Genomic DNA, 22,223 nt, shown 5'->3' with positions numbered 1-22,223 from the left:
ATGGACTACTATGCGATGCATAGTAGTCCATTATGCTTTGCCTTTACAGGGAATGAAAGAGGAAGTAAACTCATCAGGGTTTACTTCCTCTTTAAGGATCAGCCTTTATACTAGGTAGCAGCAGTAGCAGCAACGGTCAGTCAAACCTTATTTTCTTTTGCCTTTAACTTTTGAGCCGCCTTAGGTATATGAAAGGGAAAAGTGAAAAGGTTGATAAAGGAAACACCATGCTTTTTAAACACACATTTGGATTCATGTAAATAAAAAAATCTAAGAGATATTTGTCCTGTGAAGCTGTATATACATTTGTTCTGTGTGAATAGCTGCAAAAACATATGTTATTATGCCATTTTCTCTCCAGGTTTAATGTTTATCTTTTATATAGAACATAGGGTATCAGGAAAATACCACATTATGACCAGTGGATGGAGCTGATGAGCACAAGAAATGAATACTTTATACTATGATCTTTAGTTCCAACTAGTGTCCATAATGCAGCATTTTGCTGATTCACTATGAATGAAAAACATTTGACCTGGAGGGAAAATAGCCTTATAACATAAATTTTTGCCCCCGTTCACACTTAATGCATCAACATGCAGTTTCACAGGACAAATAGTTTTGTGATTTTTTTTTTTTTTTTATAAATATACCCCCTAATCTTGATGCCTTTTTTCATGGAAATTAGCATCAACCCCAAGTATTTTCTCCTACAGTATTTGGAAAGGTGCTTCCGGGTAAGAAAGCTTACTGTAATAAAACAAACACATGTGCTTTATGTAATTTTTGTAAAGATAATTCTTCAAATTTTGAAAAGATCCCCTATTCCGAACACCTTTGTATTAAACTTAGTAGAGAACAAATAGCATGCCAGCAGTTAAAGGCCTAGCACTTAAAATGCTTACTAGAAATTACATCTGCAGATACATCTTGTGCTCCATAATAGTTTGTTTATAGGTATACTCCTCATAGATAACCATTTACAGTAGTTGCAGTAATTCATACTCTCTAGATCCAAAATAAAATGTCAGTGTCATGAATAATAATTAGCCATATAATGCCTACTTACAGCTGCTCGGATGGCATGTTTAAGTAGCCTAAAAAGTTTTCTATTGTGGTGACATCTCCACGCTCTCTGAATACAGATGATTGCAACTCCCACTTCCATCCTAGGTACAATAAAAAAAAAAAAAAGTGTAAATTATCTTGGATCTCGTGTAAAAAAAAAAAATATACACAGACTCCTTAGTATTACAACCTATTATGAGCTGAACTTCGGTAAAGGCATTAGAACCAATTTAGCGCATTGCGTGATCTCTGGTAGAGAGGTCAATATTACTGTTGAAGGACAATTGTTGACTGCCCAACGCTGTTCAATAGTTACAATTTGGCAAAGGCCACGTGTGCAATGCCTCAACACTGGTCACATCTAACAGAGATAACAATGAGGGGGATAAATAAATTAGCTTTGTTTCTCTAGTCTAGACAGCCTTCTTTGAATAAAGTCCATTATGTATTACATCACTTAGTATGCCTGGTATTCCTGTTGCCGTGTTCAGGAAATTCCTGTTGAGTACTAGCTATCGCCCAGTAATTTGTTGTGTGGTAATAAGTTGATAAGCAGCAGTTTAAAGCAGGCTGCCGGAGTTAAAGCTGGCCATAGATGGAAGGAAATTTGTAGGGTTCAACAGGGAATGGCTAAATTTCAGTCCATATGTGACTACTCCTGCTCAACAGATGTCGATCTCATTTGTAGTAAAAAAATTCAGGAGAGCGGAGAGTCCCCGCTGTCAGAATGCAATGTCTCAGTTGTGTGGATTGAGGAATCCATCTATGGCCAACTTTAGGAGATAAAATACAGGTCAGCTATAGGTCACATGCTGTTTTCAATACAACTTGGGGGGCAGAATGGCCACATGTCCAAGGTGCAACAGTTCTGTAGAGGGTAGAGGGTAGGGGTGTGCCGGGAGCTTGAACAGTTTTCTACCCCCTGACTGCAGTGTCACTCCTGTCAGCGGGGCTTTTTTGTGCATCCTCAGTGCAGGAGGAACAGCTGCCATAAAGATGGGCTGTCATGCTGCAGTGCTCCTGCTCTGCAGCATGACAGCCTCCTAGCAGCCTCTTCACTTGCACTGTGAACTAGGTAAGTAGCTGGGGGTGGGTGGAAGAGCTCTGTACAGGGGCTGGGGGGAGGAGAAACATTGTGGAGGGGAACTTGAGGTAGAGAGCTTTGTGTTGGGGGGGGGGGGGGGATGATGAGTAGGGATGAGTTCAGGTGTTGTTGGACAGAAGTTAGAACCAACCTGAGCTATCCCACTGGGAAGCTGCCAATGGCAATTATAGGTGGTAGAGGCATTTAATGCATGTATATATACGACTGCGGGGCAGGGAATGCCCCCACCGCTTTTGATTGGCTGTCGACGCTGACCACTTTCCTGGGGGATAGCTTATTCGGATTCTGACTTGTTTTCAAACACGCCTGAGGTAATCTCTAGTGGTTAAGGGGGGGGGGGGGGGAGGTGGGCTTGAGGGAAGAGATCTGTACTGGAAAAGTGGGGGATGGGAGTGGAGCTTTGTATTGATGTTTTTTCCACTGACATTACCACCGCAGGGACATTTTTTAATTTCAGTCACACCACCAACCCAAGGGCATTCTTTCTTCTCAGTGACGCCACCAAAACAGGAAAAATATTTCCTTCCAGTGGCACCACCAGCTCATTGTGTGATTAGTGGGTAGTTGTGAACGCTTGGGGGAGCACAGGTTTCCATATTTGCCCTGAGCAATACAGTGAATAATCTCAGAAGCATCTCAAACTTATGTCAGCAACAGGATTGCTAACAGACCACTTAACTTTTTGCCATAGATTTGCTTCCTTGTTGACCAGACCAGTAAGGTGCCTTTCCTTCACTGCACCCTACCCAGGAAGTGAGATTCTGCAACATTCTAAACGAGTAAGGGTGCGACTCTTGACTCTTTAGAGTAAATGGAAGCGTCCCCTCTACCATTCTGCCACCTCCAGAAGCAGAATCACCCATCGGACATGACCCTAAGGGTTGATCATTTGTTCATTCATTTATGGACATCAAGATGTGCAGGAACTATGACAAGGGATCTCACCACCGGAAACACGAGATGTTTGAGGGTACGGCAACACTGGCAATTAAATTTGCTTCTTATTGGCATAGCCTCACTTCCAGCACACTTTATGTGCTGCTAACAGATGATGGCCAGTAGTAGTAAAGCTCTCACCAGTAAATAGGATTAATCACCATTGTAACCTATGGTATTTAAAGCAGGAAACCCCGGAGAGGTGGAAATCGAGCGAACATAATGGAAGAGGTCAAAGATCCCCAATGTGCACTACACCCTTTTTTCCTTTTTTTAAAGCGATAACTTTGCAGAAATTAAGAAAGGCTTGAAGATTTCAGGGGTCAGTACCGATTAAACAAAAGCTCAGGGGGCCAATAGTATGTAACACAGAATGCAGCGGTCAGGATTAAGTAATGAAGAGCTCAGAGATCAGTTGTATGCAGTGCAGACTGCAGAGATCAGGAGTAATGCAGAGGTAGTATGTAACACACAGTACAAGTGTTAGGAGTAAGTAATGCAGAGTTCAGGCGTTTGTAGTATGTAACAAAGTGCAGGTGTCACAAGTATGTAACACAGACCAAAGGGCTCAGGAGTATGTAACAGAGTTCAGGGGTCAAAAGTATGTAATGCAGAGTGCAGGGATCAGTAGAATATAATGCAGAGTGCAGCAGTCAGGAGCAACACAGAGTTCAGGGGGAGGTAAGATGTGATGCACAGTGCAGGGATCGGTAGTATGTTACAAAGAGGTCAGGAATAAATAATGCAGAGTGCAGTGGTCAAGAATACATAAAAGCAGAGTGCAGGGTCAGTAGAATGGAACACACATCTTCCCCCTTAGATAAAATAGCCCCCAGCACAAATTCCGCCTTGGTTCCGTTTTTTAAATGTACTCATATCTCAGATGCAGCAGCATCCAGCAGAGTGAGGGAAATCCCCCCCCCCCAGTTCTCCTCTTGGCTATATCATATGACATGTCAGAGCAAAACGAAAAGCTAGGAACTTCCCTTGGTTCTGCAATTCTTATTGCTACTATATCTGATGCAATGCTAACGACCATTGTATCGAAAGTCTGAGAGGCAGTGGGAGGAGCTAGAGCTGGGGGCATGGCAAGCTCATAAAATACCAATTGCATGGCCACGATCCATACTGTTTTTTTTATCATATATGGTAATATATGCAAGTAATGCATTTTGATGTTGTTGTTGTTTTTTTACGTACTGTTGCATGCCATTAACACTTACATATTTGTTATCTTTGATTGATTTGTTTTGTCATCATTTCTTGTTGCTGGTAGCGATTCTATAGAGGCACTTGTAGGAAGACTGATAGAGATGGATGTTCCTGACATACCAGATACATTCATGACCCTGAAACAAAAATGTAAAAACACAAAAATGTCAGTTGAGAACATAACATACAATAAATGTATTTAGAATGTATACTATGCAAAAAGATGCTTGAGAAATACATCCAATCGATCAGTTACCTGATGCAAGGATGGACTCTGCTGGGGGAACCTGATGCAAGGACGGACTCTGCTGGGGACACCTGATCCAAGGATGGACTCTGCTGGGGGCACCTGATGCACCTGAGGCAAGGATGGACTCTGCTGGGGGCACCTGATGCAAGGACAGACTCTGCTGGGGACACCTGATGCAAGGACGGACTCCGCTGGGGACACCTGATGCAAGGACGGACTCTGCTGGGGACACCAGATGCAGGGACAAACTCTGCTGGGGACACCAGATGCAGGGACGAACTCTGCTGGTGGCAGGTGACGTGGCAGGTGACACGCTCAGAGATCCCACTGATTCAGCATTATGGTGAGTTGAATGATTTAATTTTATATTACAATGTAATAATAGAATTAATGCACTTCAATCATCCTGACACCATAACAACCATGGTGCCGGGATGACTGAAGCGCTAACACCAGGTGTTTGGAGTATCTTTATCTGCTGATTGTTAAACTTTCTAGATTCGAATACACATATTTCTAGTGAATGAATGAAATACTTGTATAGCGCACAATGTGAACTGAATCGCCTCAAGGCGTTGTGTAGCATCTTGGGCTGCTGTCCCTCTATCCCTCATTCATCTCAGACTCTAACCACACCCCTTTGAGCCACGCCCATTTAAGCAACACCCACTATTCCATATAAACCACACCCATTTTCACCACAACGCACAAAGCCACTCCTACAAATGCATGCCCCGCCTCCTAATTATTATACAACTCAGCCCACAGCCAAAAAAAGTGTCCCGATTTTTTTTTTTTACAATGTTGACAACTATGCTACCACCAGGTATGTAACACAATGGACTGCCTGATTGGTTACAGATTGATTGGAAAGTTAAGTAGTTCTCTATACGTTTTTGGAGAATGAAGTTGATTGTACATAAACTATACTAATCATCTCTCTTTTCCCAGTAGCACAATAATCCTGCTGTGATTAGACTTCCTATTATCTATCCGATTTATGACCCTGATCTGACGATTACACGATTACCAGTTTATAAAAACTCGCGTCTGCAGTTACCATGGTAACGCCCCCCTCCTCCTCCCCCCTCCCGGCCAGGGATTCCAAACCAGTCTCCCACCTTAGCAATGATTGCCTATCCTGGTATCCTCCCGCCTCCTCCACAGCCTGTCGTGTTTACACTTTCCCCCTTCCCACACCTTCTCACCCGAAGCTCCGTAGTCCTCGCCGTAGAAGCGCCTGAGATTTGTCCCATGTGGGTCTCCGTAGTGTGGCGTTTCTGGGAGGACGCGTTGCTAGGGCCTTTACTGTTGCTAAGGTGAGCGCGGCCTAGTTTCCTCCTGCAGCCCGGGTCTCACCTCCGCTGTCATGTTCAAGGTGAGGAATGAGAGTGTGGAATGGAGGAGGGTGTGGGCACGGCATGCCGAGTGCTGCTGATTCTGTATGTTATAATGGGCGGGAGGCCGTGTGAGGAGAGGGGTCAGGCCTGAATTCTCCTCACGTGGGTCAGTGTGACCGCTGTGTACCAGGCGGGGAATCCCAGCTACTGCTCTGAGGAGATGGACTTCTCTAATAAAGCATTTAATTGGCTGCAAGACATTCTATATGTTCTAATGGAGAGCTGCAAAACGCTCCAGAGAACTGTATTGTCTCAGTGACTGAAGCTGAGAGGTCAGCTTGTATTGGTTGAGAGGTCAGCTTGTATTGGCTGAGAGAAGCCCTAAGCCGCCTGTATACTGGGCAGCGATGGCCGCAGTCACGCCAGAATGCGGGGGAACGCATTTCCCGCGTGCGTTTTCACATATAAATTGCGCCTAAGCAGCTCATTCACTTGAATTGGCTGCCCTGCACGCAAAAAACGCTCCAGAACCTTTTTCGGTCACGAAGTGCCGTTTTTGTTTATTCAGTGCGCATTTTGGTCACGCAACAAACATGCGGCGGAACGCGAGTCCACTACCCGCGCTCGGGGTGTCATTAATAATGTCACTGCAAGCACGAGTCGCGACTGCAGCGCGTTTCTGAAATGCATGGCAAAACACACCTTACGCGTTTAGTAAAATATGAAGGTAGCCTAATGGCAGCCATTAGGGATGAGCTCAGGTGTGTTCGCATGCTCCACGTGCAGAGCCCGCCAGGAAGTCGCAGAGATGCGCTAATCACAGGCAGTGAGACATTTCCTGATCTCTGCAGCTGCGCATCAGGGAAATGTCCTGCTGCCTGTGATTAGCGCAGCGCTGTGCCAACTTCCTGGCGGGCTCTGCACGTGGACCATGCAAACACGCCTGAGCTCATCCTTACCGTCCATACACGGTTTGAATTGTTGAAAGAATTTTCTTTCGGAAATCGTATGTAAGAATTTTCGTACGAATTTTGCAACCATTAGTGGGCTGCAGCAACAGCCGATTTTCGTGCGGAAATCAAATTTTAGGAATCGGACATGTTGGAAATTTTTTGAAAAACGATTTTCTAATCAATGATGGGAGAATCGTGCGAGAAATGTAATAAGAAAAGAAAATTTCCGGACAGAAAAGAAGATTCCCGGCCGCCAAAAATTCTTTTCCGTAGCAACAGGAGGTGAAATTGAAGGCTTGGCCGGCCGAATTTTGAAAATCAATGGTGGCGCCAGCGCATCACATAAAAACAAACAAACTTTCTGATTTTGAAAAGAAAATGTGTTCGAAATTCGACCATGGATGGGCTGCATAAAGAGCATTTTACGCTTTTGTTTCTGAAGGGCCGGTTCACACTGATGCGATGGAGGAACCCTGCGAATCCACTGCATGTTTCCCGGCGGCAGTTCACACTGCCCTATGCGAACTGCTGGGAGTGTCAGGTAAAAGTTAATGACGCCTCCAAATCGCCTCGTATATCGCAGTGCGATCTGCACCCTCGGACAGGAATCATGCGATCCGATTCTGCTACAGACAAAAAAGGGGGGGAGGAATCTCTGACATCGCACCAGTGTGAACCGGCACTAAACGCCCCTTCGTGTTAGCTTATGCATCCATGCGAGCGTTGGTGTTTCCAAAAACCATCACTTCAGGAGTGCAGTGTTTCAGTGGAAAAAAAAATTAAAAATGTCCGACTCACCTAATTGCAAGGCGCATTTAGCGCTTGAGCATTCATTCTTTTCAATGGCCGGAAATATTTAATATTCTGGCCAGTTACATAGTCAGTAAGGTTGAAAAAAGACACCAGTCCAACCTGTGGTGTGTGTATGTCAATAGCACATCGTATACCCTTGTATGCTTCGATCATTCAAAAGGAACTGCAGTCTGCTCACATAATTTTGTAATAAAAACATCTTTGCCATTTTGAAGCTTCCCTCCAGCCACTTTGCATATTTTATATATACTGTGATTCTGTACTTGCCAAATATGCTGCAGAAATCTCCCTCCACTGAGTCTGGCTGCAGCCATTTTAACTGTGGGCAGCTGAAGCTGCTGCCTGTTTACTTCCTGGATTTACAGACAGAGGCACACCTCCAACTCTTCTGCTTTCATTGGCCCTCTTATGACTCACCCCCCCACCCCCCCCCCCCTTCCTTCCTGGCAAAACTCATCAAATTTATTAGATTAAAAAAGTAGCGCAAGTTCCACTTTAAGGTGCCCGTCTAATTGTTTTTTTTTTTTAAAGCAGACCACTTTTTTCATCTTTCCATCTATTAAATCTTCAGCCCTTTTTGTTTTAACTTTGGACAGTAAAACATTTTTTTTTTCTGCCAGTAAATACCTTACACAGCCCACTTACTGTTTATTGTCTGGTCATTAGCCTAGACTTATGACATCATGCACAGCTCGCTCTCTCTCTCCTGAGAGTTTACCAGGCAGGGTGGGGAGGATGTGTCATAAGAGAGCCAATGAAAGCTGCAGAGCTGGAGGTGTGCCTCTGTAAATCCAGGAAGTGAACAGGCAGCAGCTTCAGCTGCCCACAGTTAAAATGGATGCAGCCGGACTCAATGGAGGGAGATTTCTGCAGCATATTTGGCAAGTACAGAATCCCAGTATATATAAAATAACATGCAAAGTGGTTGGAAAGAAGCTTCAGAATGGCAAAGATGTTTTTATTACAAGTTATGTGAGCAGACTGCAGTTCCTCTTTAACCACTTAACAACCGGCCCATAGCCGAATGACGGCTACAGGGCGGTTGCTTAACTCTGGGAGGCCGCCATATGACGTCCTAACAGAATTCTGCTCTCGCGCGCCCCCTGGGGCACAGACTCGAGAGCATTCGTGACCACCACGTGATTGCTCCATCAAATGATGAAGCGATCACTTGTAAACAAACCGATCGGTACAGTGGAGGGGAGAGATCAGTGTCAGCAGCGCTGTGGGCTGGATCTGCAGTGCCCACAGTGCTGCTCACCAACAATTAACCCCTCAATGCCCTGCCAATACTCTGCATTACCCAGCAATGCCCTGCCAATACTCTGCATTACCCAGCAATGCCCTGCCAATACTCTGCAATACCCAGCAATGCCCTGCCAATACTCTGCAATGCCCTGCCAATACTCTGCGATGCCATGCCAATACTCTGCAATACCCAGCAATGCCCTACCAATACTCTGCAGTACCCTGCCAATACTCTGTGATGCCCTGACAATACTCTGCTATACCCAGCAATGCCCTGCCAATACTCTGCAATACCCAGCATTACTCTGCAATAGCCTGCCAATACTCTGCCATAAATTGCCATACTCAGTGATACTCTGCAATACCCAGCCATACTCTGTGATACCCAGCCATACTCGGCCATGCTCAGTCATACTCTGTGATACCCTGCAATACCCAGCCATACTCGGTGATACCCAGCCATACTCGGCCATGCTTGGCTGTACTCGGCCTCTGTATGTGGCCAGGCTGTGGAAGTCTCACACATGTGGTATCGCCGTACTCAGGAGGAGTAGGAGAATCTATTTTGGGGTGTCATTTTTGGTATATACATGCTATGTGTTAGAAATATTTTATAAATGGACACTTTGTGTTAAAAAAAAAATGCATTTTAACCACTTCCCTCCCGCCGGCTGTCATATGATGTCCTTGAGTTTGTGCAGGGATATCTGAATGATAGGTGTAGCTACAGGCATCATTCAGATATCAGCTTTTTCAGCTGGCGATTCCCTACACCATAAGAATGATTATAGTGGCTGTTTGTCTGCTTGATCGTTCTTGCAGGAGGCAAGAGGGGACATCCCCCCTCCCCCCCCCCCCTGCTTCTACTGACTCGCCAATACGATCAAAGCCAGAATCTTTTTTTTTTTTTTTTTTTTTTTTATTATTTCAGGCTTTTCCCAGCCTAGTGGTGAGATGCAGGGTCTTATTGACCCCATATCTCACTGTAAAAAGGACCTGTCATGCCATATTCCTATTACAGGGGATGTTTACATTCCTTGTAATAGGAATAAAAGTGATCAAAAAATTTATTTTTGGGGAAAAAAATGTCAAACTAAAATAAATAAAGTAAAATGAACAATAAAAAATAAAATAAAAATTTAAAGCGCCCCTGTCCCCATGTGCTCGCATGCAGAAGCGAATGCATACGTAAGTCCTGCCCACATATGAAAACGGTGTTCAAACCACATGTGAGGTATCGCTGCGAACGTTACAGCGAGAGCAATACTTTTGGCTCTAGACTTCCTCTGTAACTCAAAACATATAACCAGTAAAAAAAATTTAAGCATCGCCTATGTGGATTTTTAAGTAGCGACGCTTGGCGCCATTCCACGAGCCTGTGCAATTTTGAAGGGTGACATGTTAGGTATCTATTTACTCAGCATAACTTAAAAAAACTCATCATGCCTCAATACCTTGGAATGTCTTTTTTCCAAAAAGGGGTCATTTGGGGGGTATTTGTACTTTTCTGGCATGTTATGGTCTCAAGAAATGAGATAGGCCGTCAGTCCTTCAGGTGTGATCAATTTTCAGATATTGGCACCATAGCTTGTGGACTCTATAACTTTCACAAAGACCAAATAATATCCACCAATTTGTACTTATTTTTTACCAAAGATATGTAGTAGTATAAATTTTGGCCAAAATTTATGAAGCAAAATTACTAATCTGCTTAATTTTAAAATGGAAACGAAGAAAAATAATTTTTTTTACAGAATTTTCGGTCTTTTTTTCTTTTATAGCACAAAAAATACAAAAACCCAGCGGTGATTAAATACCACCAAAAGAAAGCTCCATTTCTGTGAAAAAAGGACAAAAATTTCATATAGGTCCAGTGTTGCATGACTGAGTAATTGTCATTCAAAATGTGAGAGCACCGAAAGCTGAAAATTGGTCTGGTTATTAAGGGTGTTTAATTGCCCAGCGGTCAAGTGGTTAAACTATCAACACTCCCTCCTGATATCAGTGCTTGTGAGAGAATTCCACATCCTTACCGCTCTGACAGCAAAGAACTCTCCACGTAATTTAAGGTTATAAATCCAGATACAGTTTGTAAGGGCGTTCTGAACTTCAGGACCAAGCAAAAACAGATGTCTTTATGAACCAGAAAGTCTATAATAGGGTATCTTCCCCACTTAGGGCTGCACTTATGGAGAGAAGCAATCTCTGAATAGGAAACAGAAAAACAAAGAAAAGGCGTCTCTAAGTGTAGAATTAAAAGCTGTTTAATTTCCCCAAAAAGGGCTAAAAAACACTTACAAGATAAGTAGACTGGCAGAGCATATCATTAATATCCATGTAGGTGGTCCGGCATGAAGGCAGTGGTCACTGGCTTATATAAGTTCTTTAGGCTGTGTGTGTCCAGTAGCGGGGGGTCCCGAGGATGCCAACGGGAAAACCAGCAGGGAGCTCCAAGAGAACTGACAGGCCAGCCCGCAATCACAGTCACAAAACAGGAGAACCGCCGATCCCGGAAGTGACGTCAGCGGCAGGAGACAATAACCAGCAACCAGCATGGACCAAAAACAGGAAGCAGTCATCAAAGAGGGACGCGTTTCAGAACATCTCATTGGTTCCTTTATCAACCTGATGACTGTATGGGACTAATTTATACTACATGGGCGGACCTTAGGGGCGGGGAATATGTAAATTGTGCGTTATCACAATATAAAAGGTATAGGACAGGAAGAGTAACAGAAATAAAATCCCTAAACAAACAAAAAACATTATATGATTTCATACAGAACAACCACCAATGAGCGACGTTTAACCACTTCAACCTCGGACCATTTTGCTGGTCAAAGACCAGACCACTTTTTGCGATTCGGCACTGCTTCGCTTTAACTGACAATTGCGCGGTCATGCGATGTGGCTCCCAAACAAAATTGACTTCCTTTTTTTTTCCACACAAAGAGAGCTTTCTTTTGGTGGTATTTGATCACCCCTGCGGTTTTTATTTTTTGCGCTAAAAACAAAAATAGAGTGACAATTTTGAAAAAAACGCATTTTTTACTTTTTGTTATAATAAATATCCCCCAAAAATTATTTAAAAAAACACATTTTTTTTCCCTCAGTTTAGGCCGATGCGTATTCTTCTACATATTTTTGGTAAAAAAAATCGCAATAAGCGCTTGATTGGTTTGCGCAAAAGTTATAGCATATAGGGGATAGATTTATGGCATTTTTATAAATTTTTTTTTTTTTTTTACTAGTAATGGCGGCGATCAGTGATTTTTTTTTTTTTTTTTTTTTTTTATTGTGACTGCGACATTATGGCGGACACATCGGACATTTTTGACACATTTTTGGGACCATTGTCATTTATACAGCAATTACTGCTATATAAATGCAGTGATTCCTGTGTAAATGACACTGGCAGTGAAGGGGTTAACCAGTGGGTGGCAGTGTAGGGGTTAAGTGTTCCTAGGGGTGTGTTACTAACTGTTGGGGGCTGGGCTTTAATTTAGTGAACACTGATCTCTGCTCCAATCACATGGAGCAGAGATCAGCGTCACTAGTTGCTAGGCAGAACGGGGAGATGCTGTTTACAACAGCATCTCCTCGTTCTGCCGCCCCGTGAGACGATCGCGGGTATGCCCGCGGCTGGACTCGGGGTCCCGACCAGCACGCGAGCATGATGACAGGGCAGCAAATTTAAAGGGACGTACAGGTACTCCCATTTGCCTGCCCATGCCATTTTGCCAACATACATTGGCGTGCGCTGGTCGGGAATCTGTTAAAAATTGAAAATGAGAATCGATATTTTTACAGTCTTCAATAATTCTTAAGACTAGGCATAATAATAATAAAAAAAAATATATATATATATATATATATATATATATATATATATATATATATATATATATATATATATATATATATGAGAGAGAGAGAGAGACTGGAGGGGGAATAAAGGGGCAAAGAGAAAATATTTAAAAAAATAAAAAAAAATAAAAAAAATTATATATCTAAAGCAAAAAATATGTATAAATATATTTAAAAATATATATCAAAATTGTTAAAATTATTTAAAAATATTTAACATATTTTAAAATAATATACTAAAATTATATACTAATAAAAAATCCTGTACAAATATATTAGCAAAGGAGTAATCTAGAGAATGGCACTAGTTTCAAAGTCTTCGTTCAACTTTCCAGGGGCAAGAACATTTAAAGTAAAAATCCAAAACATTTCTCTATGACAGAGTTTTCTGAAAGGTTCGGCTGAGGGGAGGTTCTTTGGCATTGTTTCGATGACCCAGACCCTTAAACCATCTGTAGATTTTTGATGGTACTTGAGGAAATGCCTAGGAACACTAAGATTATCGAATCCACCGGGGATGAAACGGCGATGCTCGATGCTGTAATTAAGTGTTCTTGCATAGCAAGAGCACTTATTGTTATCTCACATATATATTATTATAGCCAAATTTACCACCCTAACTCCTCCCACAGCTTTTACAAGCGGATTGTTCCTGATTGGTGTGCTATTACTTTGTGGAACGTTTTGCCGAATGGTTCACAAAATATCGTCATTTTTGCTGCGAAATTTGTCCCATAGAAATGAATGGAGAAATGTTCAAAACTAGAGTGGGAGGGGACAAAAGCTCTGAGGGGAATTATAGCTCCTCCCACACAGCTCTGAGGGGAATTATAGCTCCTCCCACACAGCTCTGAGGGGAATTATAGCTCCTCCCACTCAGCTCTGAGGGGAATTATAGCTCCTCCCACTCAGCTCTGAGGGGAATTATAGCTCCTCCCACTCAGCTCTGAGGGGAATTATAGCTCCTCCCACTCAGCTCTGAGGGGAATTATAGCTCCTCCCACTCAGCTCTGAGGGGAATTATAGGTAGTCCCGCATAGCTCTGAGGAGAATTTTATAGCTAGTCCCACACAGCTCTGAGGGGAATTATAGCTCCTCCCACACAGCTCTGAGGGGAATTATAGCTCCTCCCACACAGCTCTAAAGGGAATTATAGCTCCTCCCACACAGCTCTGAGGGGAATTCTTGCTCCTCACATAGCTCTGAGGAGAATTATAGCGGGAATTATAGCTCCTCCTACACAGCTCTGAGGAGAACTCTAGCTCCTCCCACACAGCTCTGAGGGGAATTATAGCTCCTCCCACACAGCTCTGAAGGGAATTATAGCTCCTCCCACACAGCTCTGAGGAGAATTATAGGTAGTACCATACAGCTCTGAGGGGAATTATAGCTCCTCCCACACAGCTCTGAGGAGAATTATAGCTCCTCCCACACAGCTATGAGGGGAATTATAGCTCCTCCCACACAGCTCTGAGGAGAATTATAGCTAATTGGCCCTGTTTTTTTTTAAATTCATTAAATTGTTTTTTTTTCCAAAATGTTTGTGAGTAATTTTCTAGCAAAAATAAGATTTCTACATGTAGGAGAGGCATGCCAGAATTGGCCTGAAATGGAAGTGGTTAACATAAATTGGATATTAAAAGTCTACACACCCCTGTTAAAATGTTAGGTTTCTGTGATGTAAAAAAATGAGACCAATATAAATAATTTCAGAACTTTTTCCACCTTTTAACGTGACCTCTATAATCTGTACAACTCAATTGAAAAATAAACTGAAATCTTTTAGGGGAGGGAAGTATAAATAAAATAATGTGGTTGCATAAGTGTGCACACCCTCCTATAACTGGGGATGTAGCTGTGTTCAGAATAAAGCAATCCCATTCAAACTATATTAAATAGGAGTCAGTACACACCTGCCATCATTTTAAAGTGCCTCTGATTAACCCCAAATATAGTTGAGCTGTTCTAGTAGGTCTTTCCTGACTTTTTCTTAGTCACATCCTGCAGCAAAAGCTATGGTCCGCAGAGAGCTTCCAAAACATCAGAGGCATCTCATTGTTAAAAGATATCAGTCGGGAGAAGGGTACAAAAGAATTTCCACGGCATTAGATATACCATGAAACACAGTGAAGACAGTCTTTATCAAGTGGAGAAAATATGGCACAACAGTTACAGTACCAAGAACTGGACATCCCTCCAAAGACTAGAAGAAAACTGGTCAGGGAATCTGCCAAGAGGTCTACAGCAACATTAAAGAAGCTGCAGGAATATCTGGCAAGTACTAGCTTTGTAGTACATGTGACAACAATCCTCTGTGTTCTTCATATATCTGGGCTATGGGGAAGAGTTTCAAGACAGAAGCCTTTTCTTACAAAGAAAAACATCAGAGCCCGGCTATATTTTGCAAAAACACACCTGAAGTCTCCCAAAAGCATGTGGGGAAATGTTTTATGGTCTGTTGAAACCAATGTTTAACTTTTTGGTCATAATTTCAAAAGATAGGTTTGGCAGAAAAACAACACTGCACATCACCAAAAGAACACCATACCCACAGTGAAGCATGGTGGTGGCAGCATCTTTCTTTTGGGGCTGTTTTTCTTCAGCTGGAACAAGGGCCTTAGTCAAGGTAGAGGGGATTATGAACAGTTCCAAATACCAGTCAATATTGGCACAAAACCTTCAGGCTTCTGCTAGAATGCAGAACATGAAGAGGAACTTCTTCTTTCAGCATGGCAAGGACCCAAAGCATACATCCAAATCAACAAAGGAATGGCTTCACCAGAAGAAGATTAAAGTTTTGGAATGGCCCAGCCAGAGCCCAGACCTGAATCCGATTGAAAATCTGTGGGGTGATCTGAAGAGGGCTGTGCACAGGAGATGCCCTCGCAATCTGACAGATTTGGAGTGTTTTTGCAAGGAAGGGTGGGCAAATATTGCCAAGTCAAGATGTGCCATGCTGATGGACTCCTACCCAAAAAATTATGCTGTAATAAAATAAAAAGTTGCTTCAACAAAGTATTAGTTTAAGAGTGTGCACACTTATGCAACCATATTATTTTATTTTTTGATTTTTTTTACTTCCCTCCCCTAAAAGATTTCAGTTTATTTTTCAATTGAGTTGTACAGTTTATAGGTCACGTTAACGGTGGAAAAAGTTCTGAAATGATTTATCTTTGTCTTTGTTTTCCACTGTATACCTGTGATTGAAATCTGCCTTTAAACTCCACTGAAAAACTGTGTGCGTGGACACATTGGGGGTTATTTGCAAAAGGCAAATCCACTTGAAAGTGCACTTGGAAGTGCAGTCGCTCTAAATCTAAGAGTGGAAGCTCTGCTGATTTTATCATCCAATCATGAGCAAGCTAGAATGCTGTTTATTTTCCTTGCATATCCCCCTCGGATCTACAGCGACTTTACTTTCAAGGGCACTTGCAGTGCAAAGTGGATTTTCCTTTAGTAAATAACCCCCAGAGTCTTTTATTGTGGTGCATTGAGCTAAAATGCCCATTTAGAAGCAGCAGTGTGCAAGAGGCCAATTTTCCCAAGTGTGCATCGAATAAATTACTTGGCTTCAAGACTGCAAGGTTTTTATGCTGGTCCCATAGAACGCTGCTTTTTTTTTTGTTTTATATATTTAGTGTTTATAGAATTGTTGCTTATAGCAGTAGAAAACATTTGTGGCGATAAAGCTGCCTGTACAGTGAGATTTTATTGTACGGTCACCAGAGGGCGCCAGAGTACTTTTGGAAGAATAATATATCCAGTCTGAAATCAGCCACTTTTACAATTAGGTAGAGTTTATCATTCAGATTCGTTTGAGTTGTGGAACTGCTATACAAAGCCAGATGGAATTATCATAAAATAAAATAAAAATTGGGGTATTAATACCCAAATTAAAATGTAACTTTTTTTTCAAACTTTTCTTTAGTTTATAATTAAAGGCAAAACTTTATTTTTTTTCAATTTTGGATAGAGTGGAGAAGGATTAGAACACCTGCCAGTTTTTATTGCTGTCTGTGCCCCCAAAATATGGAAATTCACCCTTTTTTATATTTGTCCTTTTTACCATTATCATTGAAAGTAATAAAAGGCAAATCTATCAATGGGGGCACTAGTACTGGTGACCTGGGATTCCCTTCATTTGCAGGGATTTCCTCTCACTTCCCATTTGGCTATGGGACAAGAAGTGAAGGGAAATCTCTGAAATGGGACACAGATGGCAAAAAAAAAAAAAAAATCTGACAGGGGTTATAACCCTTTCTTACTCCAAAATGAAAAACAAGTTTTGCCTATAGTTTTACTTTAATTTCATTCAAACTTTTAAGACTTAACTGATATTGTTTTAGATGAACCTCCCACAAAGCACAATGTATTGTATATCAAATTAATTTCCTGTTCCTCTTAAATCTCCAGCACACACTGGGGCAAGGCTAAAACCTCTCTTGACTTGGAGGTTATCAACAGTAACAACGCTTGAGCTGATATTTAGCCCCCGTTCACGCTAGTGCAATTTTTTTTTATTTTTTGTTTTATATGCATTTTCTGTCGCACTGCAATGCATCACAATAAAAACCAATAAAAATCTATTTTTTCTCCAGCTTCTTTCGGAGCGCATGAAAATGGCATTTTTGGTGCATCACTGCTGCTTATTTTTTTTATTTATTTATTTTTGCTTAACCGACCAACTGTTGTCATTATACTGTGGCAAGTTGGCACGGCTGCGCAAATCTCCATAGGTGTACGTGGACCGTTTTAAAGTGGTTGTAAACCCTTTACAACCACTTTTTGCTACAGGTAAGCCTATAATGAGGCTTACCTGTAGCTACCCTGCATAACTCCTAAAGCTGCACAGTTTAGGAGATATCCGCTGTATCTGCATGTGCCGGCACATACTTGCCGTTGCTTCAGTTAGTGTGCCGTTACCGGCGGCTCCCGCACACATGCACGGGAGTGACCTGGAACTAACTCCCGGAACGATGTTGCCGGGGATATGAGGACTTCTGCGGGAGCTTCGATCTAAGGTAAGTAATTCATATTGAGCTAGTATGCAATGCATACTAGCTCATTAAGCCTTTGTCTTGCCCAAGCCGATGCGTGTGGCCTGCGGCCGCAATGTCTGCTGGCCACCCACAATTGCTCCACAGAGAGCCAGAACGAGGATCTGTCAATGTAAACTAACAGATCCCTGTTCTGACAGGGAAGTAGAGAGATATTGTCTATTCCTAGTAATCAGGGACAGCGATCTCCTCCTACTCCCTCTCAGTCCACTCCCCCCACAGTTAGAGACACTTCCCTAGGGAACACTTAACCCCTTGATCACCCCTAGTGTTATCCCCTTCACTGCCAGTGTCATTTACACAGTAATCAGTAGCTATTTTTAGCTCTGATCACTGTATAAATGTCACTGATCCCCAAAAAAGTGTCAAAAGTGTCCGATCTATCCGCTGATATGTCAGTCCAGTCCAAAAAATGAATTCTAAAAATGCAATAACTATATCCGCTATTTTGTTGACGCTATAACTTTTGCGCAAACCAAACGCTTATCGCGTCCTTTTTTTTTTTTTTTTTTTTTTTTACCCAAAAATATGTAGAATATGTGAAAAAAAAAAGATGAAGACATTTTTTGGGGATATTTATTATAGAAAATCATACCCAATAAAAATAAATAAATGAATGAAAAACAAATTTCTTCATCAGTTTAGGCCAATATGTATTCTGCTACATGTTTTTGGTTAAAAAAAAAAAAAAAAAAAACCCAAATGAGCGTATATTGATTGGTTTGCACAAAAGTTATAGCATCTACAAACTATGGGAATATATAATATATATAATATAATTTTTTTTTTTTAATGGCAGCGATAAGCAACTTTTAGTGGGACTGCGAATTTGCAGCAGACATTCAAGACACTGATGCTTTTGACCCTTTTTGGGGGACCAGTGATACTAATACAGTGATACTAATACAGTGATCAGTGCTAAAATATATATATATATATATGCGCTGTCACTGTACTAATGACACTGGCAGGGAACGGGTTAACATCAGGTAACACCAATGTGTGCCTGACCAGTGCTTTACTACTGTGGGGGAGATGCTTGTACTAGAAGGCATGGATCAGTGCCCCTGCTTAGCAGAGACACAGGATTCATGCCTTCTGTAGTAGCAGGATGGCAATCTGCCTTGTTTACATACCTCCATTCTGCCTGTGTACCGAAACATCGGTGAGTGCCAGTGGACATTGAGTCCGTTGTACCTGCCGATCAGCTCTCTGTGTCTAATCACAGCGGGAGCATGGCGGTGGTGTGCACGCCCCAGACCGGGAAGTGCATAATTTGCTATTATGTATCGCATACTAGCACGTTATTCAATACTTACCTTGGAACAAAGCCTTCCAGCGGTGTGGTGTCACTGCTGAGAGGGCTGACATCCTCTCTTGGGTTTTCGTCCACGTTCGCACGCTCCAGCTATGCGATTGGCTAGAGCTGGGATGACGTTGCACGGGAGCCCTCGGTTCTGGCATGAATTTCTGAAGATCCTGGCAAGGTATGCTGGGCCTTTCAGAACGCATGCACCGGTGATGTAACTGGTTGCATCCAGGGTGATTATCTCCTAAACCGTGTACGTTTAGGAGATATTCATTTTACCTACAGGTAAACCTTATTATAGGCTTACCTGTAGGTAAATATCACCAAGCAGGCTTTACTACCACTTTAATATATGTAACGGCACTAGTGTGAACATAGTCGTAGAGCATTTTCATTAGTTTGTGGATGAGGAGTGGAGCTCCAAGAAAACAAAGCTGTAGTGTGTGCCCGAGACTGAAGGGGATTGTCTGATGCACAAGAAAGGAATTTTAAGTATGAAAGAGGCATTTGTAGGCACCGAATTACCTGTGCACTTAAAGTGGTTCTAAAGGCAGAGGGTTTTTTACCTTATTAATTCTATGCATTAAAGTATAACTAAAGGAAGGGCAAACTTGGTTTTGTATAGACTGGAGAACATCTGTCAGTTTATTGCTGCCTGTGCCCCCCTTAGGGAGATTCACCCTTTCTATTTGTCCTGTTTATCATTATCATTGAAAGTAAAGGGAAAACACAAATTCTGGGGTGTCCCCAGAAAAGTAATAGTGGGGACACTAGTTATGGTGACCTGGGGGTTCCCAAAGAACTCCCTTAACCGCTTAAGGATCGCCTCCTGCACATTTACGTTGGCAGAATGGCATGGCTGGGCACATCAACGTACAGGTACATTGCTCTTTAAAAGCATATTTCTTTGTTTCTGTGACAAAATTATGCAAATTATTATATTTTTTTCATAAATTTTGGCCACAATTTATACTGCTACATGTCTTTGGTAAAAATAACCCAAATTAGTGGATATTATTTGGTCTTTGTGAAAGTTAGAGAGTCTACAAGCTGTGGTGCGAATTGCACAAAATTGGTCACATCTGATGTACTGGTGGCCTATCTCGCTTCTTGTGACCCGAACAAGCCAGGAAAGTAGAAATACCCCCCAAATGACCCCTTTTTGGAAAGTAGACATTCCAAGGTATTTAGTAAGAGGCATGGTGAGCTTTTTGATGTTGTCATTTTTTTCCCACAATTCTTTGCAAAATTAAGATTTTTCATTTTTAAATTTTTTTTCCACAAAATTGTCATTGTAATAGGTTATTTCTCTCACATGGCATGTGTATACCACAAATGACACCCCCAAAAAAATTCTGCTACTCCTCCTGAGTATTACAATACTACATGTGTGGGACTTTTTCACAGCCTGGCCACATAGAGAGGCCCAACATGCAGGGAGCGCCATCAGGTGTTCTAGGAGCATAAATTACACATCTAACTTGTTGACTACCTATTACACTTTTGAAGGCCCTGGAGCACCAGGACAATGACACGTGACACTGATGACAGATGGCACTGATACATGGCAATGATGACACTTATACGTGGCACTGATGACAGGTGGCACTAATATGTGGCACTGATGAAAGATGGCACTAATACGTGGCACTAATACGTGGCACCGATGACGCGTGACACTGATGACAAATGGCACTGATAAGTGGCATTGATGACACGTGACACTGACAACAGATGGCACGTGACACTGACAGGTGGCACTGATGACAAATGGCACTGATGACAGATGGCACTGGGGACAAATGGCACTGACAACAGGTGGCACTGGGGACAGATGGAACTAACAGGTGGCACTGGGGGCAGGTAGCACTGGGGTAGATGGCACTGGGGCGGATCGCACTTTTTTTTAAATTTATTTTTCCACTTACGGCCGCTGCAGCCGTTCATCTCTCCCCTCTCACACGCTGTCTGTGTGAGGAGGGAGAGCGGCGCTGAGAGATGATCTCATATGTTTACATATGAGATCATCTCCCATTGGACACGCCGATCGTGCGGTAAACGTCTGCTGTGATTGGCCGTTTACAGCGATCTGTGTTTGCCTGTCTCCGGGGGACACGGCAAACACAACTTCCCCGATGCGCGCCCGCGGTGGCGCGCATTGTGGAAGTAAACACCAGGACGTCCAGGGACGGCCTCCCGGACGAAAGCGCCTGCTCTTTAGCCGTCATTCGGCTATAGGGCGGGCGGGAAGAGGTTAAGAGCTATGGGCCTTTTGACGTCGCTTCCGCCCTGCAATGGTATGGAGCCTGGTGGGGGCCATCTTCCCCTCACTCAGCTCCATACCACACAGGCAGAAAATACAATTGCCTCCGCCACTACTGACAGCTCCGGTAAGCGGCGGAGGGCACCATAGCACGCGGGAGGGGGGCCTCTCCTGCCACCGATAAAAGTGATCTTGAAAATCCACCGCAGAGACCACTTTTATCTGAAAGCTGACTACCCGCTGAAGAAGAGATTACTGGGGATATGGCAGCGAGCTGCTGCCTTATCAACGACATTCCTCTTCAAAATGCCGATGTATAAAGGCGGCGGGCGGTCGGTAAGTGGTTAAAACAAGTAATTAATCACCTCTGTAGCTATAGGCATTGTGGAGAAAATCATATTCAAAGTTTACAACAAAGGCATGGAAATCTCATCTACTGTATTTCCTGTGAAGTACAGAATCTTATCAGACTGTTAGTATTTTTAATATAAACACACAGCAGGCGTTTACAAGCTGTTGAAGCCATAACACACCACTGCTGAGATCTTTGTGGATACATTACTTCACTCCAAGTCTTGGTACAGATGCATTTAAGCAATAGATTTACTTGAGAAAGCTTCCAAACCTGATAGGTTCACTTCACAACAGTAATGCAACATAATGTAACCTTATCACTCCATTGTACTTTGAAACTGGATTGCAACATATAACAGTTGCTCCTTACACTTTGAGGAATCTAAGTTTTTATAAGAAACTAAAACTACAGTAACTTTTGTGTGACCAGCTGGGATTTTTTATGTCA

General features: G+C 42.5%; 1 protein-coding gene and 1 pseudogene across 3 annotated transcripts in view; one reads left to right on the top strand and one right to left on the bottom strand.

Moving 5' to 3' along the window:
- The window catches only part of LOC143982197 (uncharacterized protein CXorf58-like), a 38,201-nt pseudogene extending 32,084 nt beyond the window's left edge, over positions 1-6,117 (bottom strand). The window contains exons 1-3 of the transcript XR_013274415.1: positions 5,803-6,117; positions 4,333-4,462; positions 1,070-1,169 (exon numbers count right to left, since the gene is read on the bottom strand). The product of XR_013274415.1 is annotated as an uncharacterized protein CXorf58-like (transcript). The remainder of the gene's footprint in view (positions 1-1,069; positions 1,170-4,332; positions 4,463-5,802) is intronic.
- APOO (apolipoprotein O) overlaps positions 1-22,223 on the top strand; it is a 236,529-nt gene that overhangs the window by 84,586 nt on the left and 129,720 nt on the right. The window contains exon 1 of one of the 2 annotated variants that reach the window (XM_077480701.1): positions 5,790-5,949. The exons of the other annotated variant lie outside the window; for it this stretch is intronic. Coding sequence (XP_077336827.1) covers positions 5,941-5,949 — 9 coding nt within the window. The 5' untranslated portion in view covers positions 5,790-5,940. Of the gene's footprint in view, positions 1-5,789; positions 5,950-22,223 lie in introns of those variants that run through there. 2 annotated transcript variants of the gene reach the window in all.

The sequence above is a fragment of the Lithobates pipiens genome, unplaced genomic scaffold, assembly GCF_037356315.1.
Source record: "Lithobates pipiens isolate NorthernLeopardFrog02 unplaced genomic scaffold, aLitPip1_a1.2 Scaffold_16, whole genome shotgun sequence".
In the NCBI taxonomy this organism is placed as follows: Eukaryota; Metazoa; Chordata; class Amphibia; order Anura; family Ranidae; genus Lithobates; species Lithobates pipiens.
This window is presented reverse-complemented; position numbering and strand designations above follow the sequence as displayed.